Here is a 25,712-nt window from a genome sequence, read left to right as displayed (position 1 = left end):
CTGCTGCTGTGTGCCTGGCGCTGCCCGAGGCCGAGCAGACAGGCCTCCATTGGGGGAGATTGTCCCTGATTCCACACAGGACTCATATAAAAACAGGACTGTGTGAGTCAGGCTTAATTCCACAGAAGTCACTTCACGAACCAGGGGTTTGGTGAAACGTGGGGACTGACCAAAGCCATTTGCACTTGATTCATTTTTGAGCACGTGTCTTAGCTCACACCCCCTTGATTCATCTTTGTCTTCAGTGAAACATCCGTGTGGCATCACACGTTCATTTCTCCCTGGGCCCCTCTCTTGGAGACATCTGGTGACCTCTGACTTGGCTGGCCTCTGAATGAGGGTTCTAATCCCACTCCCACCCCCTATTTCCTTCTGCTTTCGTTTCTCTGCTTGCAGTGGCCCATGGCAGAGCTGCTGAACATTGCTTCAAGTGTTTTCCATATGAGCAGAGTCTAAGATAAGATGTGGAATGGGCCATGCAGATTCTTTGCTGGTGGAGATACTCCCTCCACGGGCTGTCAAGGGTGGGCCTGTGGGGTGTGTGTTACCCACGTTTGCTCTCTGCTTCCCTGACCTTGCAGATTGGCTACCGGCACGTGGTGGACGCTACCCTTCAGGAGGAGGCCTGCTCCCTGGCCAGCTTGCTGGTGTCTGTGACCAGCAAGGGAGTTGTGACATGCATGAGGAAAGTGGGGAAGGGCAGCCTGGACCCGGAGAGCATCTTCGAGATGATGGAGGTGAGGTTCGGCCCTGAGGCAGGTGCAGGCACCTGTGTGGGAGTGTTTACTGCTGCCTCTTACCCCCTCTGTCACACCATGGGAATTCTCCCTTTGCACCCTTGACCCCAGACTTAGAGCTTGGAGAACAGCTGGTGTGGGCTGGTTCCTACCCACCTGGCTAAGGGTGGTGGCCCTGGGGACTGGGAGGTAAGGAACTTTTCAGTAACCGTTCCCTGTCCTCCCCCTCGCTGACCTCATGCTTCCATGGTTCTAGATGAAATAGATGAGAGTGTTGGACTGATAGTGTGGAATTGCTTGTAATTAAAACCCTAGGCTTTTGCGATCTGATGAGGGAACTGGGGTCCCTTCTGCCTGACTGCTTCCTGTCCTTTGACGGGAATGAGAAAAGATGGGGCCAGGAATTGAAGGATGACATTCCCCATGTTTTGGTGGCACTAGAAGTGTTCAAAAGGAGACAGACAGGGGGGCGCCTGGGTGGCTTAGTCGGTTAAGCGTCCGACTTTCGCTTAGGTCATGATCTCACGGTTCGTGGGTTCGAGCCCCGCGTCGGGCTCTGTGCTGACTGCCAGCTCAGAGCCTCGAGCCTGTTTCGGAGTCTGTGACTCCCTCTCTCTCTGACCCTCCCCTGCTCATGCTGTCTCTCTCCTAGAAATAAATAGAACATTTAAAAAAAAAAAAAAGAGACAGGAAATCCTTCCATCTGCCTCGGAGTGGGTCACTCCCCACGGGTCTCAGGCTGTCAGGCAGCACCAGCCAGTAGGACGATGTGTGTGGACCCGTTACTGGCCTGAAGAGGCCTCATGGCAGGGACCACCTGTGTCTTCCCAGACTCTCCTTCCCCAGGTCCGCCTTGACTTTCCAGAGATCTTCAGGGACTCTTGGCACAGACCAACTGACTGACCGACTTGCCAGGAACAGAGTTAGCCGGACCCGGGTTTTTTGTTTTAGGTAACCACTGCATCACAGCTCACGTCCCGAGGTCATGGCTTACTACCACCACGGTTGCCATGCACACTCTTCCTTCATACCTGGAAACACTGACTTTTCACTGAGGACACCAAGCATTTGAAGTCCATTTTCTCTTTCTGTTGTCTTATTTGGAAGCAAAAATGAGCAGCATATGGGGGTCGAGCACTCCGGCATGAAGACACACTGCCCAGGCTGGGAGGCCGGCTCTGGGCCACAGCAGCGCATCTCAGGGACTGGGGCCGCCGCCCAGCGCTTTGTGAGGGCCGCGGGCATAGAGGTGCTGCGGTGTCACCAGCGGGTCAGCCCGAGCGCAGCTGTCTCTCGCCCTGCACAGCAGTGGGGTTCTTCGTGGCCAGTTGGTTCATTGGTTAGTTTTTGAAAAAAAAAACAAAAACCAAAACCCTTAAAATACTTTATAAGCTCTGCCTCTCTAGACAAGTGGCTCTGAAACCTTGTCTTGGAAGGAGCTCTCCTCCCCCACTCCCACCCCTCTTCTAGAAGAATTTTACGAGAATCCCAGGATGTAAAACAACAGAAGATAAGTAATCACAATTTATCAAGTGCCTACTATCTGTCAAGCACCCTGTTTTTGGTGCTTTAAGCATGTTATGTCATTTACGTATTTACTTACTTTCAGTTTACTTTTGGGAGCGCACAGGTGGGGGAGGAGCAGAGAGAGGGGGACAGGATCCGAGGACGGCTCTGTGCTGACAGGCTGACAGCAGCGAGCCTGACGCGGGGCTTGAACTCACAGACCATGAGATCATGACCTGAGCCACCCAAGCGCCCCAGTCTATTATGTCATTTAGTCCTCAGCCTTCGTGTGGGGCAAGCACTGTTGTCGTCCATAGTTTTGCAGACGTGGACATTGAGACTTGTAGCAGATAAGTGACCTGCCTTTGGGTTTCCCGGCTCATAGTGCTGGCGCCAGGATTGAACTGGACTGGGTGCTTCTAGAGCTGCCCCACTGCCCCCCTGCAGCCACACTGAGCTATTTTGACCTTACAGACCAGGTCTGCTGCGGCTGCCATGGTTGGGTGGGAGAACCAGAGCTTATCTGGTGAGCCGAGCTACATCCTCCTCTGGGGCTCGGCGAATGAGGTCTGGACACCCAGCTCCAGGGGACACAGCCCCGTGGCCCCGTCTCGCTGCTCGGGCCTCACCCAGGGAAGCAACAATCCTCATTTATATGAATAATCAGTACCCCTATCTGATCGACTCTGACATTTCTTCTTTCTCTCATGTTTATGGTAAAAACCTTTCCAGTCAATTTGGACCTTAGCTCTGACTTCGCATTTCAAACAATTGATCACTTCTCACTTTTGGAATGAGATCTTTTCGTATGAATTTCCGGTAGTACTTGGAGTCTCCTCCTGTGTTCCAGTTAGGGGCCAGGGGAGAGGGTCTTTATAACTGGGAGGATCAGGGTGGGGGTCTAGCCCTGGGTATCTTTCTCCCTGACGTTGCCGAGAGTGGAACCGGCAGCACAATTGAACTAAAACTGCTATGGGAATGTGGAAGACTCAATGAGGGAGAGACTTGTGGTTTGTTCAACAAATTAAAAATTTTTTTTAATGTTTTATTTCTTTTTGAGAGAGAGACAGCATGAGCAGGGGAGGGTCAGAGGGAGAGGCAGACAGAGAATCTGAAACAGGCTCCAGGCTCTGAGCTGGCTGTCAGCACAGAGCCCGACGCGGGGCTCGAACCCACAAACCGTGAGATCATGACCTGAGCCGAAGCCGGACCCTGAACCGACTGAGCCATCCAGGCGCCCCAATCATAGTCTTAAAATACACATGAGCGGGGCGCCTGGGTGGCTCAGTCGGTTCAGGGTCCGACTTCGGCTCAGGTCATGGATCTCATGGTTCGTGAGTTCCAGCCCCATATCGGGCTCTGTGCTGTCAGGGCAGAGCCGGCTTCAGATCCTCTGTCCCCCTCTCTTGCCCCTCCCTTCCCCTGTTCTCTCTCTCTCTCAAGAATAAATAAACATTAAAAAAATATCCATGAGCTCAGACACAGAATAACAGTTTCATAAACAAATATTTTTGTATATTGGTGAGTTTTTTGAGGGGGCCCCTGGTGTGTCCTGTGTCAGAGCTAATGAGGAACTCTGTGGCTTGTCTGACCTCTTGGCGCATCTTGATCCCGACATTCCATGGCTTTAGCATCTGTGTGCATGGCGGCCAGACCGCAGACCTACCCGGGTACCAGCCTGGCCCCTCTGAGCAGTCCTGCTTAGAGGTTCAGCAGCAGGTAAATGAGAAACTCCTTGTTCAGAGGTGTCCCCTGAACCACCTGTTCTTCGCTACACAGACTCTGGTTCCCGCGGCCTCCCTCTGCCTCTCCCCACAGCGCGGCGGGGCCTGGCAGTAAGCGGGCCGGGTCGGCTTCACCGTTTACAGTTTTGCTGCTTGTGGTAATGGCAGCGGGAGCGCTGAGTGGGAGCTAGTGGCTGCGGCAGCCCTGGCTGCTTCCTGCTGGCCCTGGCCCTGGGGTAGGCGTTCTCTGCTTTTGTTTTTAGCGTGGAGATTCTTCCAGAAGGTAACTTCTGTTGTTGTTGTGTTGTTCGGGGGTTGTTTTTGTATTGACTTGTTTAATGAGGTGGAAGTCCCGTGAGGCAGATGGAGCAGTGTAGTTTGGAACGGCTGGCAGGCAGCGAGGGAAGCTTTCCTGGGCCGAGTGTGTGTGTGCCTCACAAGGGGGTGTGTGCTTTCTTCTGCCCTGCAGACTGGCAAGCGAGTGGGCAAGGTGCTGCACACCTCCCTGCAGAGCATTCTACACAAGGAGGAGAGCCTGGGGCCCAAGAGACAGAAAGTCGGATTCCTGGGGTGACTCGCACGTCAGCGCGAACACCGGCTGCGTGTTTCTCACTTTTCCTTTTCTGAGTGGTTTGTATATATTTTTCTTATCTGCTGTAAACTTGAGGCGACATTTGTAACATAAAATTAAAGTCTATTTTCCAGTGTGGTTTGGTATGGCTAGAGTTCTTCAGCTGTAAGCCAAGATGCCGTTCGCTGGCCCCCTGGAAAGGCTGGCCCCTCGTCTAGCGAATGGCAGCCGAGCCCAGAGGCGAGGTCTGAGGGGTACCTCTCTGGCCGCGCCCCTCCAGGGAGACTCCTTTATCTCCCACTGTAGGAGTTCAAAACAACAACAACAGAAACACTAGAATAAGGACCTGCCAGAAAAATGGCTTAAAGGAACTGCTTATGATAATGTATTTAGTGAAAAAATTTTCCCCTGTAGAACTTTGAAAATAAACACACATGCGGTTCATTCTTATGGATGTGGAGCTTCTGAGGGAGAGAAGGGAGGCATGTGCCCCAGGTACAAACCCATGGCTTCTGCCTGGCTGTGAACCTTCTTCAGTCCTGGGGAAGCCCAGTTCTTGCTTCCTGCCCTCCCAAGAAATCCACGCCGAGTGCCCTAGGGTCAGGGTGCTTGGCAGCTGCTTTGGCCCTTAGCCAAAGCTTTCTCATGACTTGTTTTGTAATTGCTCTGTATTTTATAACCGCTCCCTGGTGTTGCGTAACGTTTCCTTGTTTTATCAGCGGGAAGAAGGCTGCTTGCGAGATGTTGTCATCTGATTACTCAGCCTGTCTCACACTCTGGGGACAGAAGGGAAGGCCGTTCCTGATGGCCCCAGAAGGTTCCTCGTAAGCCTGTGTTCGACTCACAGCGCAGTGTGCTGGAATTAAGTCTGCTCCCAGGTTGAGCAATCTTTATTTTTTTCCAAACTGAAACTCCCCAATCAATCTTACAGCGCCCTGGGGAAGGACTGATTCCTGAAGGGTGAGTTTTTCAGCCATGGCATTTCTCTCTGCATTACGATTAGACGAGTAGGGTGAGGAGTTAGGAATTTAAGCCTCATGGAAGGAACATAATGTGAGCTGAAGCTGTTACAGACTGGTCCCAGAGGTCCTGGCGTGCCACCTTCTCCTGGACTTGGACTTGGAGCTGCCGCCCTCTTGAGAACGCAACCTGGATTTCCATTTTTCTTTTTTCTTTCTTTTTTTTTTAAATCAATACACAGAAATCTGTTGCATTTCTTTTTTTTTTTTTTTTAATTTTTAAAAATGCTTTATTTATTTCAGAGAGAGAGAGAGATATAACATGGGCAGGGGAGGGTCAGAGAGAGAAGGAGACACAGAATCCGAAACAGGCTCCAGGCTCTGAGCTAGCTGTCAGCACAGAGCCCGACGCGGGGCTCAAACCCACGAACCGCGAGATCATGACCTGAGCCAAAGTCGGACGCTTAACCGACTGAGCCACCCATGTACCCCCGATTTTCATTTTTCTCCAGCGATTGTCCCTCCAGGCACCATGACAGCATGCTCCCCCCCGCCCCTGGCTGGCTGCCCGTGATGGAACACTGACAGTGGTTAAGATGCAGCTAGACTTTGAATCACATTTAGAAGCTTCAGTCCTGATGATTAAAGACCTCAGATGGACGAGGCGTTGCCAGGCTGGGTGTATGACCACTGCCCTACTGGGCTGACTGGCTGAGCTGTTACAGTGAAAACGAAAGTGAGAAATATGTTAGCATCTGTCTCTGCCACCACCTCTCCTAAAGGCCACCCCTCCCTGTAAGAAGTGCACATCATGGGGCACCTGGGTGGCTCAGCCGGTTAAGTGTCTGACTCTTGATTTCGGCTCAGGTCATGATCTCGTAGTTTTTGGGTTCAAGCCCTGTGTTGGGCTCTGCACGCTGCCTGCGTGGAGCCTAGTTGGGATTCTCTGTCTCCCTCTCTCTCTGCCGCCCCTCCCCCCAACTCACTTATTCTCTGTCTCAAAATAAATAAATTAAAAAAAAATTTTTTAAGTGTACATCACACATGAAATGGAACACCCAGTGAGCAAGGTCTGTCCAGGAAAGGCATTTATTGGAAATGTGTGATTATTGTAGCTTTCAGAATAAAGGAGGAGAAAATGGATGGCTGAGACTGGCAAAGACTTGGAAAAATATTGTCCCGGAAAGACCCAGCGCTTCCTCCAACAGAAACAGAGCCGTCCTTAGCGGCCGTTAAACAGACATAAGGGAGTGCAGTGTTCTAGAATATTCAAGTTGGTCTTTAAAAAAAATATTTTTAACATTCATTTTTGAGAGAGTGCGAACAGGAGAGGAGGGGCAGAGAGAAGGAGACACAGAATCCAAAGCAGGCTCCAGACTCCAATCTGTCAGCACAGAGCCCGAAGTGGGGCTCGAACCCACCAACCGTGAGATCATAACCAACTGAGCCACCCAGGCGCCCCTAAGTTGGTCTTACTGTTTCTGTGATTTCTTGGTTTCCCAAATCATGTAAATTCAAGCCTACAAAATATATCAGTTTAGAATATTAGCTCACTCAGCCTTGAAGTATGCGCAGCCCAAAAGTGGGGACTTTAACACCTCCTGAGGCAATCCACAACCATGGGGGACAGGAACCGTGGAGAAGAGGCGGCCCCATCTGACCCTCCAGTGGACACTTCTGAGAGTTACTCGGCCACTTGACAAAATAAGCCGGTTGGACCGTGCCTCCTGACCTCATGACCTCATGACTGTGGTCAGCCCTTCCCTTCCCTGTTTACTCCCCCCTACTCCCCAGTCCTTCCCTGTTGGACCACTTCCGAAATAAACTACCAAACATGAGTCCTTGTCTCAGGCTTTGACTTGGGGAGTGACCCAGACTAAGCATTTAGTACCAGACGTGGCCTTAAAAAAGCAGAGCCTCCAAATGGGTCCTGGAAACGAAACCAGTCATTGGAAATGGCAGCAAAGGCTCTGTGGTTGGTGATAAGTGTCATCCTTACCAAAACTTGCTTGTGGTGGGTTGGGATGAGGTCCAGGAGGGGTCGTGTTGGGTCGTGTGAAAGCTCTACCACATCGAAGCATGGAGTCAGTGGTAATTATGGGAATTGTTTAGTTGACTGGCTTCTATTAACTATGAAAAGCCTTAAAAAAAAAAAAAGGTTCATCGGCCGACTATCAACTTGTGTAAAACCAGGCATCATGGTACAGTTTAAGAAGACTGATCTGCAGCTACTCCATAGACTGTGCTGACATTCAGACCTTGGATGCTCTTGTACGTGAGTGGCAGAGCCGTGAAGGAGACAAGCTGCGTCTATGGCCGGTTTCCATTGCCAAAGTCAGGGCTTTTGTCAGCAAAGAAAGGGACTGAGACCTGGGACAAAGATGGGACCTTCTTTCCCAGTGTTCCCCTGAATGCTCTGAGCAGGCAGAAGCAGCCCCTGCCCCCCAGCTGAAGGAGAGCAGCCATTTCCTGAAAGAGACACATGACCACTTTATTTTTGAGAGAGACAGTGTGAACTGGGGAGGGGCAGGGAGAGAGGGAGACACAGAATCTGAAACAGGCTCCAGGCTCTGAGCTGTCAGCACAGAGCCCGACGCAGGCCTTGAACCCACAAACTGCAAGATCATGACATGAGCCGAAGCCGGATGCTCAACCAGCTGAGCCACCCATGTGCCCCAGAGCACTCTGTGCTTAACAAGGCCTGCCCTCAAGAGAAACTACTTACCCAGAGCCTAACCTGAAGGAAGGGAAATACCCAACTCAGGCTCCTCCAGCCATCCTGTTTCACCTAGGGGTGTATGTGTGTGAGGGGGTAGTCAGAGTCAGGTAGCTGAGAAGCAGCGTGAAGTTTACAGTCCAGGAGAGGCACACTAAAAGAGAGACCTGGTCACACCACAGATCACATTCCCTCATCAGCACTTTGCTAAGGGCCTATTTACCACAGTTCCTTTTACCCAGGACATCATGTTTGGCCATGAAGTAAGAAGTATGAGGCATACTGAAAAGCAAAAAAAAAACAAAAACAAAAACAAAAAAACCCAAACAAACCACGCTTTAGACAAAAACAGCAGACACCAGAACCAGACCTAGCAGGGATATTGGAATTAACAGACTGGGAATTTAAAACAACCATGATTAATATGTAGGGGATCTAATGGATAAAGTAGACAGCATGCAAGAACAGATGGGAAATGTAAGCATAGAGATGGAAATCCTAAGAAAGAACCAAAAAGATTTCCTAGGGATAAAAACACGAACAGAAATGAAGAATGCTCTACAAATTTATCTGTAGACTGAACATGGCAGAGGAAAAAATCTCTGAGCTTGAGAATATGTCCATAGAAATCTCCCAAAATAAAAAGTAAAGAGAACAAATACTTGAGAAACAGAATATCAAGGAATGTAGGACAATGATAAAAGGTATAACATGTGTGATGGAAATACCCGAAAAAAAGGGAAAGGAACAGTAGAAATATTTGAGACAGTAATGACTGAAAACTTCTCCCAAATTAGTGTCAGACACCAAACCACAAATTCTTCAATTGACTGGGTATAAAGGACCTCTAGAAGACTACTTCATCAACAGCTGAATACACATTTTCCCCAAGCTCACATGGAACATTCACCAAGATAGACCACATTCTGGGCCGTAAAACACACCGTAACAAATGTAAAAGAATAGGAATCACACAATGTTCTGCTGTCAAACCACAGTGGAATTAAACAAGAAATCAATTACAGAAAGATAGCTGGGAAGTCCCCAAATACTTAGAGATTAAACAACACAATTGTAAGTAACACATGGCCCAAAGAAGAAATCTCAAGTGAAATTAAAAAATATTTTGAATTAAATGAAGATGCAAGCACAACTTATCAAGATTTGTGAGATGCAGCTAAAGCAGTTCTTTGAGGAAAAATTATAGCAATTGAATGCATATATATATATAGATAGATACAGATATAGACACACACACACACACATATATTAGAAAAGAAGAAAGATCTAAAATCAGTCAGCTAAGCTTCCACCTTAGAAAAAGAAAAGCAGAGGGGCGCCTGGGTGGCTTAGTCGGTTAAGCGTCCGACTTTCGCTTAGGTCATGATCTTGCGGTTCGTGGGTTCGAGCCCCACGTCGGGCTCTGTGCTGACTGCCAGCTCAGAGCCTGGAGCCTGTTTCAGTCTGTGACTCCCTCTCTCTCTGACCCTCCCCTGCTCATGCTGTCTCTCTCTCTCCTAGAAATAAATAAAAATATTTAAAAAAAAAAAAAAAAAGAAAAGAAAAAGAAAAGCAGATTAAGCCCAAAAGTAAGCAGAAGAAGAGAAATAACAAGAATGAGAGCAGAAATCAATGAAATTGAAAACAAATCAATAGAGAAAACCAATGGAACCAAAAGCTGGTTCTTTGAAAAATTCCAGAGATGGGAGAGATCAGAAGTGATCAGGCCGTCACCAGCCATTTTTTTCCCTGGGGACATTTGCAGATTCTGGCTATGGGCTGAGGATTAGATTTGGTGCACATAGAAGGCTTCTATGGGGGGCAGAAAGAGAAACCAGCAAAACCTGGCAAGATTGTGCAGGGCTAGGATGATTTAGAAACCTCACGATTCCTAATAGCACAGCCAGATTTACATTTGTTGAATTCTTAGACTCTCTCAGGAGTCAGGGACTTTTAGTAAGGTAGATTGAAATCTGTTGTTTCTTCTTGGTATACTATTATAGCCGAGGGTATAACTGAGCTGAGCATGCCTAGTTTATCCTTTGCACATTTACAAATCAGGTAATTTACTGTCTTGCCCCTGCAGTGGAGAGAATAAAGGGGTGGACAGAGGACATTGAGCCCTGAAGGCCGTGTGGCTTCTCAGACAAGACGTCCTCTACCTATACCTTTGCAAGTTGCCAAGCTGCCTCACACTTGGGGTCTCTGTGTGTCCTTGCAAGGATCCCATGTATAGCTGGGGGAGAGCTTATTGCCCAGTTTTATGGATGAGAAATCTGGGTCTTGAATAACTTGCCCCAAAGGATATAAGTGCCAGATGTCTGAGCTGGATTTACAACCCAGGACTCCGGTACCCCATAAGAGCCAAGAACGTGGCTAGTTGGTGTGTTGCGTCTCCCAGTGTTGTGTGCCCCAGGGCCTGGCAGTACTGGTTGACTGAATGACAGCACCGGGCCAACAAGATTTGAAAGCAACAAATGACTATCTTGAGAGGGTTATAGAGGCCAAGGTTATAAGCCATTTGTCTTTGGTTTTGACTAAGGGCTGAGACTGCCTTTGCAATATTTTTCGAGGTGTGTACCCTGGATGCTCTTACCTTTGAAGAGAGTGTGGGAAGTTCTCGGCCTCCACAGGCGGGCCACGTTTCTGTTGCTACAGGGCCAGCGAAACTAAAAGGAAACAGCTGTGCAGGGCCAGGGTAGGCGTGGGGGATGGCCCCATGTTGGGCCAGAAGTTTTCATGTTGTTTGGGCTGACATGGGTGGGGTGGCCAGAGTTTGTTTTATATAACTCAGACTTCCCAACAACGTTGGAGATGGAAAAAAAACAAAACCGAAAAACCTTACTTAAAAATGAAAATGTGCCTTTTAGAGTTCTCTCCTGATTTTTCTGCCTCTGGGCTTTGTTATCAAGATCATTCTTTGTTGCCCGAAATTGGCAGGAAAAGAAGGCACCCTGAGGGTGAGGTGTTCGTGCGTGGACATGTCCCGGGGGAGGGGGCAGTCACTCGTGAACAGCGGCACAACTCTCCTGGCTGAAACCATCCTCAGCCCTCTCTTCCCACTGGCTGAGGCCTCCTGGACAGGGCCAGCAGAGGAGATCTTTCATTCTGGAAGAATGGAACCTGTAGATTCCACCAGGGGTGTCCGTGAGTCCATCGCAGGTGGCCACCAGGGACAGTGGGCAGGGGACAAGGGAAGCCGGATATGTAGTGGCTGTCAGCTCAACATTGGCAACAAATGAGGTATGGTGGCTGCAAAGAGCCCATGAGTCCGTGTCTCTGAATAGTGACCAATCTGACCACAGGCAGGACCCTTGAAAACATGTTTTGTCCTGGGAACTGAACCCTAATGAGAACAGTAAGAAGCAGAATTCTTTCGAAAGGTGATTTTCCAGAAGGTTAAAAAAGGTCCAGGAACCGTATTGGAGAGGAAGATGGGAGAAAAAGGAGAAAGAAACTCAGAGAAGGGGCATGATGGCCAGTTTTAGGTACTTGCTGGCCTCTTCCAGGATCGCTCCGTTGCCTTACCACGGGGGGCTTCACAACAAGCTGAGACTCTGATGATGGACCAGCTGCTTTGCAGAGTAGTGAGCTGCCCGTCCCAGGAGGGGTTTAAGTGAACGCAGAGGGTCTGAGAGGGTCAATGGAAAGGGTCATCCCTCACTGAGATACCAGACTGCATCTTCCAACCTGCTTTTTAACTCAGAGGCTGACAGACAGTGGGCCACTTGCATTTTCTGAGGCCCACCGAAGCGATTAAAAAATGATGATATAGCAGGGCACCTGGGTGGCTCAGTCGGTTAAGCGTCCTACTTCAGCTCAGGTCATGATCACGGTTTGTGAGTTCGAGCCCCGCATCAGTCTCTGTGCTGACTGACAGCTCAGAGCCTGGAGCCTGCTTCAGATTCTGCATCTCGCCCTCTCTCTGCCCTTCTCCCACTGGTACTCTGTGTCTCTCTCTCTCTCAAAAATAAATACACATTTTTTTTAAAATGATGAAATACCAAAATAGGTTTACAAAAATAGTGATATATCTTAAATGTTTACCGTTAATGATATCGGACTTTTAACACACACAAACATGATGCACAGCAAATGCTATTCACAAGACGGGACTCCCTTTTAAAACATTCTGATGGGGCGCCTGGGTGGCTCAGTCAGTTGAATGTGAGTTCAAGCCTTGCTTTGGTCTCTGCGCTGATAGCAGAGACCCTGCTTGGGATTCTCTCTCTCTCTCTTCTCTCTCTGCTCCTCCCCTGCTTGTTCTCTCTCTCTCTCTCTCTCTAAAAATAAACATAAAAAAAAAAAAATAAAACCTCTTTCTGAAGGTGCTACCGGCACTGGTGATGGGTACAAGTTTAAAGTGTGTGATGAGGGGCGCCTGGGTGGCTCAGTTGATTAAACCTCCATCTTCGGTCCAGGTCATGATCTCGCGGTTCATGAGTTCAAGCCCCACCATCAGGCTCTATGCTGACAGCTCAGAGCCTGGAGCCTGCTTCGGATTCTGTGTCTCCCTCACTCTCTGTCCCTCCCCTGTTCATGCTCTGCCTCTCTCTGTTTCGAAATAAATAAAAACTATAAAAAATAAATAAACAATAAAAAATTTTTTTTTTTTTAATGTTTTATTTATTTCTAGGAGAGAGAGAGAGACAGCGTGAACAGGGGAGGGTCAGAGAGAGAGGGAGTCACAGACTGAAACAGGCTCCAGGCTCTGAGCTGGCAGTCAGCACAGAGCCCGACGCGGGGCTCGAACCCACGAACCGCGAGATCATGACCCGAGCGAAAGTCGGACGCTTAACCGACTACGCCACCCGGGCGCCCCAACAATAAAAAAAATTTAAAGCGTGTGATGGACTGGTCTTCCCTCAGGGCTGTGGGTGAATTGCCAGAGCTGCGTGGACCCTCCATGGGAGACATGCCAAGCCTAGACCTGAGGAGAACCCAAGCCAGAAGATGCTTCCCCTGCCGTGATTTTACGTAAGTCATTTTATTTTATTTTTTAACTTTTTAAAAAATTTTTAAATGTTTTATTATTGAGAGAGAGAGAGTATAAATGGGGGAGGAATGGAAAGAGAGGGAGACACAGTTTTTAGCAGACTCCAGGCTCTGTCAGAGCCTGACATGGGGCTCGAACTCACGGACCATGAGATCGTGACCTGAGCCAAAGTCAGATGCTTAACCAACTGGCCACCCAGTCGTCCCTTTTTTAACTTTTTTAAAGTTTATTTATTTATTTAGAGAGAGAGAAAGAAAGAGCAGGGGAGGGGCAGAGAGAGGAGAGAGACAATCCCTAGTAGGCTCCACACTGTCAGGGCAGAGCCTGATGGGGGCTCAAACTCACCAACCATGAGATCCTGACCTGAGCCAAAACCCAGAGTTGGATGCTTAACCGACTGAGCCACCTAAGCACCCCTACATAAGTCATTTTATTTTATTATTTTTTTAATGTTTATTTATCTTTGAGAGAGTGAGAGAGAGAGAATGAGAGAGAGAACGAGTAGGAGAGGGGCAGGGAGAGAGGGAGACACAGAATCTGAAACAGGCTCCAGGCTCCGGGCTGTCAGCACAGAGCCCGACGCAGGGCTCGAACTCATGAACCATGAGATCATGATCTGAGCCGATGTTGGATGCTTAGCCAACTGAGCCACCCAGGCGCCCCTACATAAGTCATTTTAACAGCACGGTGACTCTCAGTTGCTTGCAGAGGAGCTCTGTATATTGCACACACACACACACACACACATGCACACATAGGCACACACACCTGTGAAAAGCTGCAGGGTGAAAAAAAAAACCTCAGACATTGCTCACCACTTACTAGAAAGCTCTCTAACCAAACCTCCTTCCTGGAGAACAGAGGGTTCACTTGCCAGGTTACTTGGAAGAGTCACACTCCCCCAGTAGCCTTGGGGGCTAATATTGGACAGATACTTACTGTGTCCCTGCTGCGTCCCTGGGCCCCAGTCTGTGTCCAAAGTTTAAAGGTGGCTCAAGCAGCTCTTTGAGGTCCGGCCTGTCTACATCTGCAGCTTTATTTCTTCCCCATCTCCACCCTCATTAGTGTTCAGGATTGAGAATGTGCAAGCTTCTCTCCGCCAGGAGCACGGTCCACATTCCTTCCTCGCATCCCCTCCCCTTTCCTCTGTGGCCACCCCTCTGTGTCCCTTCCTCAGCTGGGGGCTGCCTTCCTTCCCACCCCTGCGCCACTGGGTTAGGTGCCCTGGGAGACGCCAGCGCAGTCCGTCAGTCCCCATGGCGCAGTGGGGTCCTCAGGTTGGACCCCCGGAGCCCAGGCACATCGCAGAGAGAATGAGGGGCTAATGGGGTGCTCACAGTTCCAGGCCGTGTCTGGCACAGCGTGGCTCCCATGTGGCTCCTGTGTGACAAGACACGGAGCAGGGGCCTCTGGTTTTCTGAATCGCCTCCTCCCCCCCATACCTGGGGCAAGGCCTCTGCAGTCAGGCCCATGGTGAGTGTGGTCCCTCTGGCTGTCCCGTGATGAAACAAGCTCCTTCCATCTCCCTGCTGCCGAAGAGCCAAGGTCAGAAGGCCGAGACAGCAGAGGAGTTAGTAAGAGAAAAAAAGGAGAGTCATTTTCTCTTGCCATGCGCTACCCACCCAGAGTTCCAGGAAGCAAGGCTCCCTGTGGGACTGGGTGCTCCTGGGCCCCAAGCTGCCTCCCCGAGGGCCCGGCTGCGGCTCTAAAACCCTCTCCCACCCGGAACACAGGAGATGTGGAGCCCGAAGTCACCAAAGGGCCCCCCAGTGCTTGCTGCCTGCAAGTGCCCGGGGCTGGCCCAGCCCTGCCGCAGACAGGCCCCTGCCTAAATCTGATGGGGCCAAGGCAGGCTCCCTGGAAGAAAAGCCTGAATTACACAGTACTGTATTTTCTTTCTTTCTTTCTTTCTTTTTTTTTTTTTTAATGTTTTATTTATTTGTAGGAGACAGAGAGCGTGAGCAGGGGAGGGTCAGAGAGAGAGGGAGTCACAGACTCTGAAACAGTCTCCAGGCTCTGAGCTGGCAGTCAGCACAGAGCCCGACGCGGGGCTCGAACCCACGAACTGCGAGATCATGACCTAAGCGAAAGTCGGACGCTTAACCGACTAAGCCACCCAGGCACCCCTGTATTTTCTTTTTGAACAATCTTATGCTCACAGAAAATCGTCAGTTCCAGCATGAAGAACATTTGCCCCCTTGGTTGTTTGCCAGTAAGTTGTCAGCCTGATGCCCATCACTGGCTTCATCCTACAGTGTGTGTCTCCTCCTGACAAGCCACCATCCTACGGAATCGTAGCGCACCATCCAAATCGGGACTGCAGCAGGGACACATCCCAGCCATGTGCCCCTCAGTCCCGCAGGTTTCTCTGACTGGTTCGGTGACATCCCTGCGAGGGCTGGGAGGGGCCGGTCCGGACTCCCAGGCTGTGTCCGCCGTTCTGTGCCTTCAATCTCCTTCGGTCTGAAATGGTTCCTCAGTCACAGTCTGCACAGTTTTGAAGAGCACAGTTTTGCAGAAGGCCGCTCAGTTGGGTCCTTGTGATGTTTCTTTCCCAGGAATCTCATGGACATGGAGGGGTGGGGCTCACGCTTTCCATCTGTCCCGCGATCCCTGATGCTTTTACTTTGCTCTCTTGACAAAGATTGGTATCTGCCAGGCTCCTTCCCGGTGTGGTTACTCTTCTTCTCTTGCTAAGTGGTAAGTATTTTGTGGCCAAGTAATTTGAGTCTGTGAATAGATCCCGTTCTTCCTCAGATTTTTAATGGATTCATTTACTTATTTACATCTGTGCGTGCTTAGCTCTCCTACTCCATGTTGCTGTTGCTCGCTCTTTTGCTGACTTTCGGTCCCTGGAAGTCCCTCACCCACCCACCCACCCCATGCTACTGGCGAATCCCCATCATTCCTTAAGCACTTTCCTGCTTTCTGGCAAAACAAGTTGTTCTGGGCTCATTTTCGACTTTTCCTGCCCCAGCCCTGGAATCAGGCCTCTCTCCCAGGTGCTCTGGTGGCTTTTAGTGGGAAGCTGGGTTTCAAAGCCAGTACTTGGAGGCTAGGAGTGCTCGAGGCCTTGGAGGAGGGGTCGCTGTTCCGTGGCCCTCCAGTGATGGCCAGGGAGCAGAGCTGTGCTTTTCCATCTAAACGTATGGGTTGAAGACCCAGATGGATTAAAGACCTCAGCCTCAGAAAGGAAAGGTAGTATAAGAAAATGCAGGGCACTTGGGTGGCTCAGTTGGTTCAGCGGCCAACTTCAGCTCAGGACTTGATCTCACAGTTCATGGGATTGAGCCCTGCGTTGGGCTCTGTGCTGACAGCCTGGAGCCTGGAGCCTGCTTCGGATTCTGTCTCCTTCTTTCTCTGCCCCTCCCCCATTCGTGCTCTGTCTCTCTCTCAAAAATAAATAAACATTTAAAAAAATTTTTTTAAACTTCTGTTAAATATATGGGTTTGTCTTTATATGTCGAAGTCCACCACAGCCCACCGATAGCTCTGATTTTCATCCTACATCATACGATTCATTCTAGCTGTCTCTGTCTCCATCTTTGTACCTCTCTCCTCTGACCGTGAGAAACCTGGCTCCCGCTGTCTCTGATAGACAGATGTGCTTATTCGACAGGTGCCCCCGTATGTACCCTACCTCTCATCCCTGCCATGCAGCGTCCCCTCCTCCTCTGGCTTGGACTCCATGCAGGGCCTCTGCTCCCCCCACCCCTGCCATGCCCCTCTGCACCCTGCAGGGCCAGGACATTCTTTTCTCCCTGCCCCCTCTCTGGGGCACCATGCCTTCCCCTCTCCCGCTGCGGCCACCTCCACTTTGGGATGGGATGATCGAGAAACAGAATATGAAGGAGGGAGAGGGTTCCCTCGCATTCTTAACCAAAGCTGCACCAAGTGTATAGAGACAGAAGCAGAAAGGAATCACAACAAACATTCTTTTTTTTTTAAGTTACTTATTTATTTTGTGAGGAGGGTGGGGGAGGGGCAGAGAAAGAGAGAGAGAATCCCAAGCAGGCTCTGCACTTGTCAGCCCAGAACCCAACGTGGGGCTTGAACTCACAACCTGAGATGAAATCAAGAGTTAAATGCTTTATTTTTTTTTTAAGTTTATTTATTTTGAGAGAGAGTGCGTATGCGTGTACATGAATGGGGGAGGGACAGAGACAGAGGGAGAGAGGGAATCCTAAGCAGGCTCCTGACCAGCAGTGCAGATCCTGACACGGGACTTGATCCCACCATGAGCTCATGACCTGAGCCATAACCAAGAGTCAGATGCTGAACTGACTGAGCCCCCGAGGCGCCCCGATTGGTAACAATCATTCTTTGACATCAGGCACTCAGCTGGAAAGAGGTCTCAGAGGTTATCAGTTTTGGAGTCACCCCATTTGGGTGCAAACCCCGGCATGGCCCCTACATAGCTGGGGCAAGTTCTTCACCTCCCTGGGCCTCAGTTTCCTCAACTATAAACTGGGGAGATGACAGTACTTCCCTCATGTTGCTGGTGTGAGGCCTCTGGGAGCTAATGCCAAGGGAGGATGTGGCCCCGCACCTGCCCAAGGTCACAGATCCACAAATGTGAGCTCTGACCACTATTGGCGTATTTTTCAGAACCCTAGACAGGAGGGATTCTGCTTTAGAAGGCGGGGCCAGGATGCAGGGTGGGTGTTCCCTGGGCAGGGAGGCTCTCCTAGGCCTGCCTTCTTTGCAGGCTTTTTTTTTTTTTTTTTTGGCATTCCTGCAGCCAAGTCTGGGAGGGAGGGTTTCCTGGACAGAAGTCCCTGTGGCCGCTGCCTTAAGACGTGCGGGCTGGGCCGCGGCTGCCACTGCTCTCCGACCCAGGCCAGTGCAGCAGCATGGAGCTTTGGGGGGCCTACCTGCTCCTCTGCCTCTTCTCCCTCCTGACCCAGGTCACCACCGAGTCGCCCACCCCCAAGGTCAGGAAGGCTGCAAATGTCAAGAAAGGTAAGGAGGGGGACAGGGCACTTCTGCCATCCTCCGGGGGGCTGGTCCTCCTGTCCTTTGCTGCTCTTCCTGCTTCTCCCCACTTCCGTCTTTCTTCCTGGTAAGTCCAGGGAACCTTAGTGAGGGACGCTTGGAGGCTGGGAGACCTCTCTGATACCAGGGGCGGTGGTCAGAACTGTAAGGATCATTGATTCTCCGAATGGGAAAGAACCTTTCATATCATCTAAACCGACACCCACTCCCCACCCCCCAAATACGTCAAAGAAATCAAACCTTTGGTTCGGCAGTGCCAGTGGCCTCTGCTTTGTACAATCTGCGGTTACTCGACTGTAATAAAATGGGGAGCGTGGCATTTGCCGACAGGCTTCCAGTTAGGATCTCATGATCCCAAACAGGCAAGTGCCGAACCCAGTGCCAGGCACGTAGGCTATACCTAATGAGCATGGGGAATAGAAGGACCAGGTTAATTCTCTGTGTGGTAGCACATCATACAGCCTCGAGGAAATAAAAATGTGCAAACCGACAAGCTAGGACGCCAGAAGCAGATTCGCGTTCCCTCCGTTGCCTCTGGGTTTGGGGTATCTTTGGGTCGTCTTGGCTGGTGCACGGGCCTGCCCTTGGAGCCCTGCCTGTGGTGAGGTCACCCCAGGCTGTGTTGAGACAACATTAGCGAAATGCCATGGCAATGAACCGAGCTGTCACCCCCACAGGGCTCGGAGGCTCTGAGAGAGAGTTCCAGGGGATGAGATTGTGGATTTAGGCAGAGAAGCAGGCGGCCAGAGCCAAGAGTACTGAAAAGGCAAGGCAAGGGGGCGTGGGCCACCCTCAGGCCCCTCTCTGAGCCTCCCCTGTAAACGGGCAGCTGCCCATTAGCCAGGCCCCAGTGGAGTGAGGAGGTGCCTCAGGACAGTGGAGACACACAGGGCAGTGAAAAGAATGGGTGCAGAGAGATAATAACCGCCAGGGTTCTGTTAATAAGGTGAACAACAGGGGCGCCTGGGTGGCTTAGTCGGTTAAGCGTCCGACTTTCGCTCAGGTCATGATCTCACGGTTCGTGGGTTCGAGCCCCGCGTCGGGCTCTGTGCTGACTGCCAGCTCGGAGCCTGGAGCCTGTTTCAGTCTGTGACTCCCTCTCTCTCTGACCCTCCCCTGCTCACGCTGTCTTTCTCTCTCTCTCCTAGAAATAAATAAAAATATTAAAAAAAAATTATTAAAAAAAAATAAAGTGAACAACAAAAAGTTCAAAACAGGAGCACCTGGGTGGTTTGGTTGGTGAAGCATTTGACTCTTTCTTTTTAAAATATTTATTTATATTTGGGGGGAGAGGGGCAAAGGAGATGGAATCAGAACCCATCTGAAAGCAGGCTCCAGGCCCTGAGCTGTCAGCACAGAGCCCGAAGCAGGGTTTGAACTCGTGAACCGAAAGATCATGACCTGAGCTGAAGTTGGAGACTTAACTAACTGAGCCACCCAGGCGCCCCAAGCATCTGACTCTTGACTTCGGCTCAGGTCATGATCTCAGTTTGTGGGTTCGAGTCCCGCATCAGTCTCTATGCCAACAGTGCAGAGCCTGCTTAGAATTTTCTCTCTCCCTCTCTCTCTCTGCCTCTCCCCCCAACTCTCTCTCTCTTTCTGTCTCTCAAAATAAATAAACATTAAAAAAAAAAGTTCAAAACAGAATGAATACCATGCCGACATTTATTTTGAAAAGCGGATTTATATACAAACACACACGTACCTTTATAAGCATAGAATTTTTCTGGAAGGCTCCACAAGACTGAGTGACAGCGATTCCCTCTGGGATGAAAAACTGGGGAGCTGACAGCAATCTCAGTTGGAAAGGAAACTGTGACATTTTGAATGGTTTGGGTTTTTTAAAAGTTATATGCAGCTGTTACCTTCTACACAATTGTCACTAAAAAAGAGGGGAGTCAACACCGTGTGTGGTTGTGTCCATGAGCATGGGCTAAAACTGCCACCTTGAGATCTTTGTAAAGGATACACAGTTCCAAAGGCAAAGTATAGAATTTTTACACGTGGAAAAGCGTTGCTGATTTCTCAGCCACCAAAGATTTGGTATTTACTTATTTAATCATGCAAAGCATGTGTTTGGTCATGTGAAAAAGGAGACCTTGGCCCTCTCTAGCTGTCACACTCGAACCCTGGCCCCAAGCGGTCTCCGTGGTGGCCCCTGGAGGCCCTGGAACGCGGAGGCCTGCAGAACAGCTGACTGACCACACACAGCCTTCTGTCCAGCCCCGGCCTCTCCCTGAATCCTGCCTCAGTGTTCTGACTCACCCCGGTTTTTTCTTCCTTCCACCTACTGCCCACATACACATCAAATGCTTCCAGAGCGCTCGGCCACACAGGGGCCAATCTATGTGCTGGGTGTCCTAACAAAGGGTCACCAGCCTGCTCTTAAAGTGCAAATCGGAGCAAAAACCTCGGTGGTTCTCACTCAGGCACCAGCACCATCTCTCCGGGGAATACATTACAGTCCAGGAGCCTGGGCCCCATCCCTGGAAATGCTGGATGGAGGGGGTGGGGGAGAGGCGGGGAAGCATCTGCGTCTTCCCCAAGTCTCCAGTGACTTCCAGGGAGCCCCGCCAGGACTGCGTATCCCAGGAACGCCGTGAACCGGCCGAGGCAGAGGCCCAGCACGAAGCACACACCAGGCTAATTGGCCGGTCCCAAACCCTCCCTCTTTTTGCCTTGCTCATCTGGGTGTTATTTTGCTCATATTTGATAAGTTACATCACTGATTTCTACACACGCAAGTATGTTTCTTGCTCACATTTGTTTCCCACGATTCCCCTGCAAAAGTCTCTTACCGAGTGGACAAAGGCTCTGACCTCATCGCTCGTGACCTTGGACTTCATGCAGGCACAGCAGACATGGAAGGGCTTCACTGCCCTCTACCCCAAGCCCCGCAGCCTTTCCTGAAGCCCCTGGGATTTCATTAAGACCGGGGTCCACCCACAGAGCCCTCATTCCACACACACACCCACGCAGCTACATCCCACCTGCCCCTGCCTGCCCACGCTCAGGGGGACTCAGGTCAGGGATCTGCTCACCTGCTGTCACAAGGGCAGGGAAGGTCCAGCTTGGAGCCCCGTGGGCTTGGGTTCAGGCCAGGCCTGCCTGCTGCTGGCACTGCGATCTCAGGTGAGTTCCTTCATCCCGGCTTCGGTTTGCTGTGAGCGGTGCGAGCGAAGAGACGCACTGCCCGGGTCAGCAGGGTTGATCAAGAGGCAAGCACTGTTGTCGTTCTCTAAGCTCCAGTCTTCAGCGCCCTCCGAGGTGGGGCCATTAGCATCCCATTTCACAGATACGGAAACCGACTTCAGAGAGGCTGAGCAACTCGCCCCAGGCGGTCACATCCTTGTGACCTCAGAGCCCACGCACTGGCGCCCCTGTGCTGTCACGCTCAGCCCTAGGCTGGAGCGCATGCCTGCTGGTCTGAGTCCTGTTGCTCCAGCCTAGGAAGGTGAACTTGGCAGGGCTCAAGGGCATCTGGCTCTGCTTCCTCCGCTTTGCTCTCCTCTGGAGCTGGGAGCGGGGCTGGGTGTGCCCCCCCGGCCCCTGCCAGTCCCAACGCCATCCAAACCCCAGCAATATTCCTCAACAAATGTGCAGGTCTCACTTACGATGGATGGCTCCCCGCGCCCCCCGCCGGCAGATGGAAAATCACAATTACTTAGACTACTACCAGCAGGGACAGAGAACGGAATCCAAGACAGCAAAGTCTAGGGCTGTCCTTTCCTTTGTCCCCTTGTGGTGGATACAGGTAGTGTTTATCCCACCCGGTCCCTGCCGGCCCCCGTCCCTACTGCCTTCCTCATGTGTCTGTGATTTGTCTCCATCCCAGATGCTGTGAGCCCAAAGATGTTTGAGGAGCTTAAGAGCCAGCTGGACAGCCTGGCCCAGGAGGTGGCCCTCCTGAAGGAGCAGCAGGCCCTGCAGACAGGTGAGTGCAGACGACAGGTGTGCCGACGACAGCCTCTCCGGGCCGGTTTGGGTGACAGCCAGCGGTGTGCCTGCAGGCTCCGGCCAGTACTGGGGCCCCTGCTGTAGGCCAAGAACCGAGGGGCTCAGGGAGCCCCCTCCTCAGCTGGCTTCCTCGCTGCCTGCAGACCCCCTGCGGTGTGTTCTTCCACAGGAAATGCATGGCCGGCCCTCCAAAAGCAGCATGGCCCCAGGAGCACTGGGGAGCCAGCCAGCAGCCTTCCTAGAGGACCCTCCCCTCAGCCACCATCACTCCTAATCATGGTTCACGCCTGGGAGGCTCTCGATTGAGCAACTGACTCTTGATTTTGACTCAGATCATGATCTCGTGGTTCGTGGGTTCAAGCCCAGCATTGTACTGACAGTGTGGACTCTGCTTGGGATGCTCTTCCTGCTCTCTCTCTCTCTCTCTCACTCTCGCTCGCTCTCTCTCTCTCAGAATAAATGAAGAAACAGGGACACCTGGGTGGTTCAGTCAGTTAAGCGGCTGACTTCGGCTCAGGTCATGATCTCGCGGTCCGTAGGTTCGAGCCCCGCGTCGGGCTCTATGTGCTGACAGCTCAGAGCCTGGAGCCTGTTTCAGATTCTGTGTCTCCCTCTCTCTCTATGCCCCTCCCCAGCTCGTGCTGTGTCTCTCTCTGTCTCAAAAATAAATAAACATTTTAAAAAATTCAAAATAAATGAAGAAAAAAAATAAACATGGAGAAACCAAGGCTTAGAGAGGTCCTGCTCCTTGCCCACGCTCACCTGGCTGGTCAGTACAGGTTAAGATCTGAATGGGAGCGGCCTGCGGGTGCAGGGTGGGTGGGAGGAAGGGTGGGTTTGGGTCTCCTGGCGCTGCTCTAACCAGACAAGCGAGGATGGACGCAGTCACACTGCTACAGGTCTAGCTGGCCAGCCTACCTGGGCTGCCTAGTGTCTCTTTCTCTCTCTCTCTCTCAGCCATATTCCTTTCATGGTGACTCAGACTTGTCTACTCCCCTGCGACCTTGCCCCAGAGGACCCAGAAAACACTGGCGAGCAGTAATCCATTACGCTTACGACAGGAGCTTAGCACATGGTGGGCACTGTTCCACGTGCTTTGTGTACATGAACTCACTCTCCACAGAAAACCCACGTAGCGAGCATGTGACTAGAACCCCACCTCCATTTCCCACCATGCTGTTCTGGCAGCCTGCATTGCTCTCCCAAGACCCACCTAAAACGTGCCTGTGACATCACTGCCTCAGGACTCTCTCGTCCCTTGTCTCAATCAGTCTCCTCAGTTATAACACCCAAAAATGTTCTTTCCTTCATCACATTTATTGCAGTTTGTAGTGATATATTCATTGGTACTCGGTAAATTTCTTTTTTTTTTTTTAAATGTTTTATTTATTTCTAGGAGAGAGAATCAGCATGAGCAGGGGAGGGTCAGAGAGAGAGGGAGTCACAGACTGAAACAGGCTCCAGGCTCTGAGCTGGCAGTCAGCACAGAGCCCGACGCGGGGCTCGAACCCACGAACCGCGAGATCATGACCTAAGCGAAAGTCGGAAAGTCGGACGCTTAACCGACTAAGCCACCCAGGCGCCCCTAGTCGGTAAATTTCTAACAAAATTTTTTTAACGTTTATTTTTGAGAGAGAGTGTGCTCACACGAGTGTGGGTGGGGGATGGGCAGGGAGAGAGGGAGACACAGAATCTGAAGCAGGCTCCAGGCTCTGAGCTATCAGCACAGAGCCCAACGTGGGGTTCGAACCCACAAACCATGAGATCATGACCTGAGCCGAAGTTGGATGTCCAACCGACTGAGCCACCCGGTGCCTAGCACCTCAGTCAATTTCTGAAGAGAAATGATTTTATACAACCTGCTTAACATAGCAACTGGGCTCAGGGGGTTCTAGAAAGGGGAGTGTCTACCATGGTTTGGCTTCAAGTAATAGAACACCTTATAGTAGCATAAATAGAAAGTGAGTCTGAAAGCAGGTAGCTGTGAGTTTTTGTTCAGAAGCTTTGCCTCCCGGCCCCAGATGGCTGCTCCAACTCCTGGCATCATGAGCACACTCGAGGCAAGGTGAAGGAGAAAGAATGCACCAGCCATTTATCAGGAAAGCAGACGTCTTCTGTTCCCATCTTCCTGATGAGAGCTCTATCATAGGCCCCACCCCCACCCCCGCCCGCCCCGTAGCTTCGTTAGGAGAAGGAAGATTTCCCCGGAATAGAGGTACAGACAAGAGAGAAAGGAGTTGGGAACGGATGTTGGTTGGGTCAACGGACAGTATCTGCCACAGACGGAATGTCTCAAATGTGCGCAGTGCCCTTCTGGGGTCCGTTGCCTCATCTGCAGAGTGGAAGCTGTGCGGGCACACTGCCCAGCAGGCTCTAACGTCTCTTGCTCACGTCTAAGCTTTGTGCTTGGACAGAGTCCATGTAACCCAGGTGCCACGTGCCCCCTGTGGCGAGGTGATGTGGTGGGGACCTCCTGGCATGAAGTCCCTGGCCTATGGCCATCCAAACACTCCCCCCACCCCATGTCTGCTGATTCCTAGGAGGTTCATGGCCTCCAAAGCTGATCGGGCTCTCCAGAATCCCCCTGCTTTGGGCAGAGATGACCCTGCTTTTATACTTTCCCGGTCCCCCAGGCCCTGGAGATGGCACCCAGGGATGGGCGAGCCTTACCACCTCTGGCATGGGGATCAGGGCTCTGCATCAGTGTTCATCACGCGCCTGCCTTCTGGCCCCGGGGCTCTCCAGGGGCATAGGGAAGGCCTGGCATACCGCAGGAGGCCAAGGCCAGGCCTTGGGCTCGGGAACCTGGCGACCTGGGGTGATGGCCATCTCTCCCCCTCGCAGTCTGCCTGAAGGGCACCAAGGTGCACATGAAGTGCTTCCTGGCCTTCCCCCAGTTGAAGACCTTCCACGAGGCGAGCGAGGACTGCATCTCGCGCGGGGGCACCCTGGGCACCCCGCAGACGGGCTCGGAGAACGACGCCCTCTACGAGTACCTGCGCCAGAGCGTGGGCGCCGAGGCCGAGATCTGGCTGGGCCTCAACGACATGGCGGCCGAGGGCGCCTGGGTGGACATGACCGGCGGCCACATCGCCTACAAGAACTGGGAGACGGAGATCACGGCGCAGCCCGACGGCGGCAAGGCCGAGAACTGCGCCGCCCTGTCCGGCGCGGCCAACGGCAAGTGGTTCGACAAGCGCTGCCGCGACAAGCTGCCCTACATCTGCCAGTTCGCGATCGTGTAGCCGCGGCGGGCGGGGGGCGGAGCCCGGGGCGCCCCAGCCCTGCTCGGGGTGCAAATAAAGGCGGTGCCTCTGGACCGGGAAGTGGCTGCGTCTGTGTTGGGCCCGCGGGGTTGGGTGCTCCCTGGAGGGGAGGGGAGAGAGGAGGGAGGAGGGGAGGGGAAAAGAGGAGGGAAGGAGGAGGGGAGAGGGGAAAAGGGGAGGGGATGGGAGGGGAAGGGAGGAGGAGACGAAAGTAGGAGGGGAGGAGAAAGGAGGAGGGGAGGGGAGAGGAGGAGGAGAAGGGGAGAGGAGAAGGGAAAGGCTGAG

The 25,712-nt window shown here is 51.6% G+C and overlaps 2 protein-coding genes across 4 annotated transcripts in view; both read left to right on the top strand.

Moving 5' to 3' along the window:
* Positions 1-13,170, top strand: part of EXOSC7 (exosome component 7) — a 44,184-nt gene extending 31,014 nt beyond the window's left edge. Inside the window, exons 7-8 of one of the 2 annotated variants that reach the window (XM_039228183.1) lie at positions 582-737; positions 13,083-13,170. In XM_039228183.1, the coding sequence (XP_039084114.1) occupies positions 582-737; positions 13,083-13,094 (168 nt within the window). In that variant the 3' untranslated portion in view covers positions 13,095-13,170. Of the gene's footprint in view, positions 1-581; positions 738-4,436; positions 4,677-13,082 lie in introns of those variants that run through there. The other variant, XM_039228182.1, reaches the window with a different exon arrangement.
* Positions 13,104-25,487, top strand: CLEC3B (C-type lectin domain family 3 member B). 2 transcript variants are annotated; one of them, XM_039228185.1, is made up of 3 exons: positions 13,104-13,190; positions 22,040-22,138; positions 25,006-25,487. In XM_039228185.1, exons 2-3 carry the CDS (start codon positions 22,057-22,059, stop codon positions 25,404-25,406), a joined length of 483 nt encoding a protein of 160 aa, XP_039084116.1. In that variant the 5' UTR covers positions 13,104-13,190; positions 22,040-22,056; the 3' UTR covers positions 25,407-25,487. The 2 variants fall into 2 exon arrangements, with proteins under 2 accessions (XP_039084116.1, XP_039084115.1); XM_039228184.1 differs by lacking the exon at positions 13,104-13,190 and adding an exon at positions 17,953-18,171.
* Positions 25,488-25,712: the final 225 nt, after the last annotated feature.

This window comes from Hyaena hyaena, unplaced genomic scaffold (assembly GCF_003009895.1).
Source record: "Hyaena hyaena isolate Hyena2069 unplaced genomic scaffold, ASM300989v1 scaffold_30, whole genome shotgun sequence".
In the NCBI taxonomy this organism is placed as follows: domain Eukaryota; kingdom Metazoa; phylum Chordata; class Mammalia; order Carnivora; family Hyaenidae; genus Hyaena; species Hyaena hyaena.
This window is presented reverse-complemented; position numbering and strand designations above follow the sequence as displayed.

What these genes read in the sequence shown, in the direction of transcription:
- CLEC3B (XM_039228184.1), top strand. Translation starts at nt 18,063, where the DNA reads ATGGAGCTTTGGGGGGCCTACCTGCTCCTCTGCCTCTTCTCCCTCCTG. An exon ending in GGCTGCAAATGTCAAGAAAG is followed by an intron (nt 18,172 to 22,039) that starts GTAAGGAGGGGG and finishes TCTCCATCCCAG; the next exon opens with ATGCTGTGAGCCCAAAGATG. An exon ending in GCAGCAGGCCCTGCAGACAG is followed by an intron (nt 22,139 to 25,005) that starts GTGAGTGCAGAC and finishes TCCCCCTCGCAG; the next exon opens with TCTGCCTGAAGGGCACCAAG.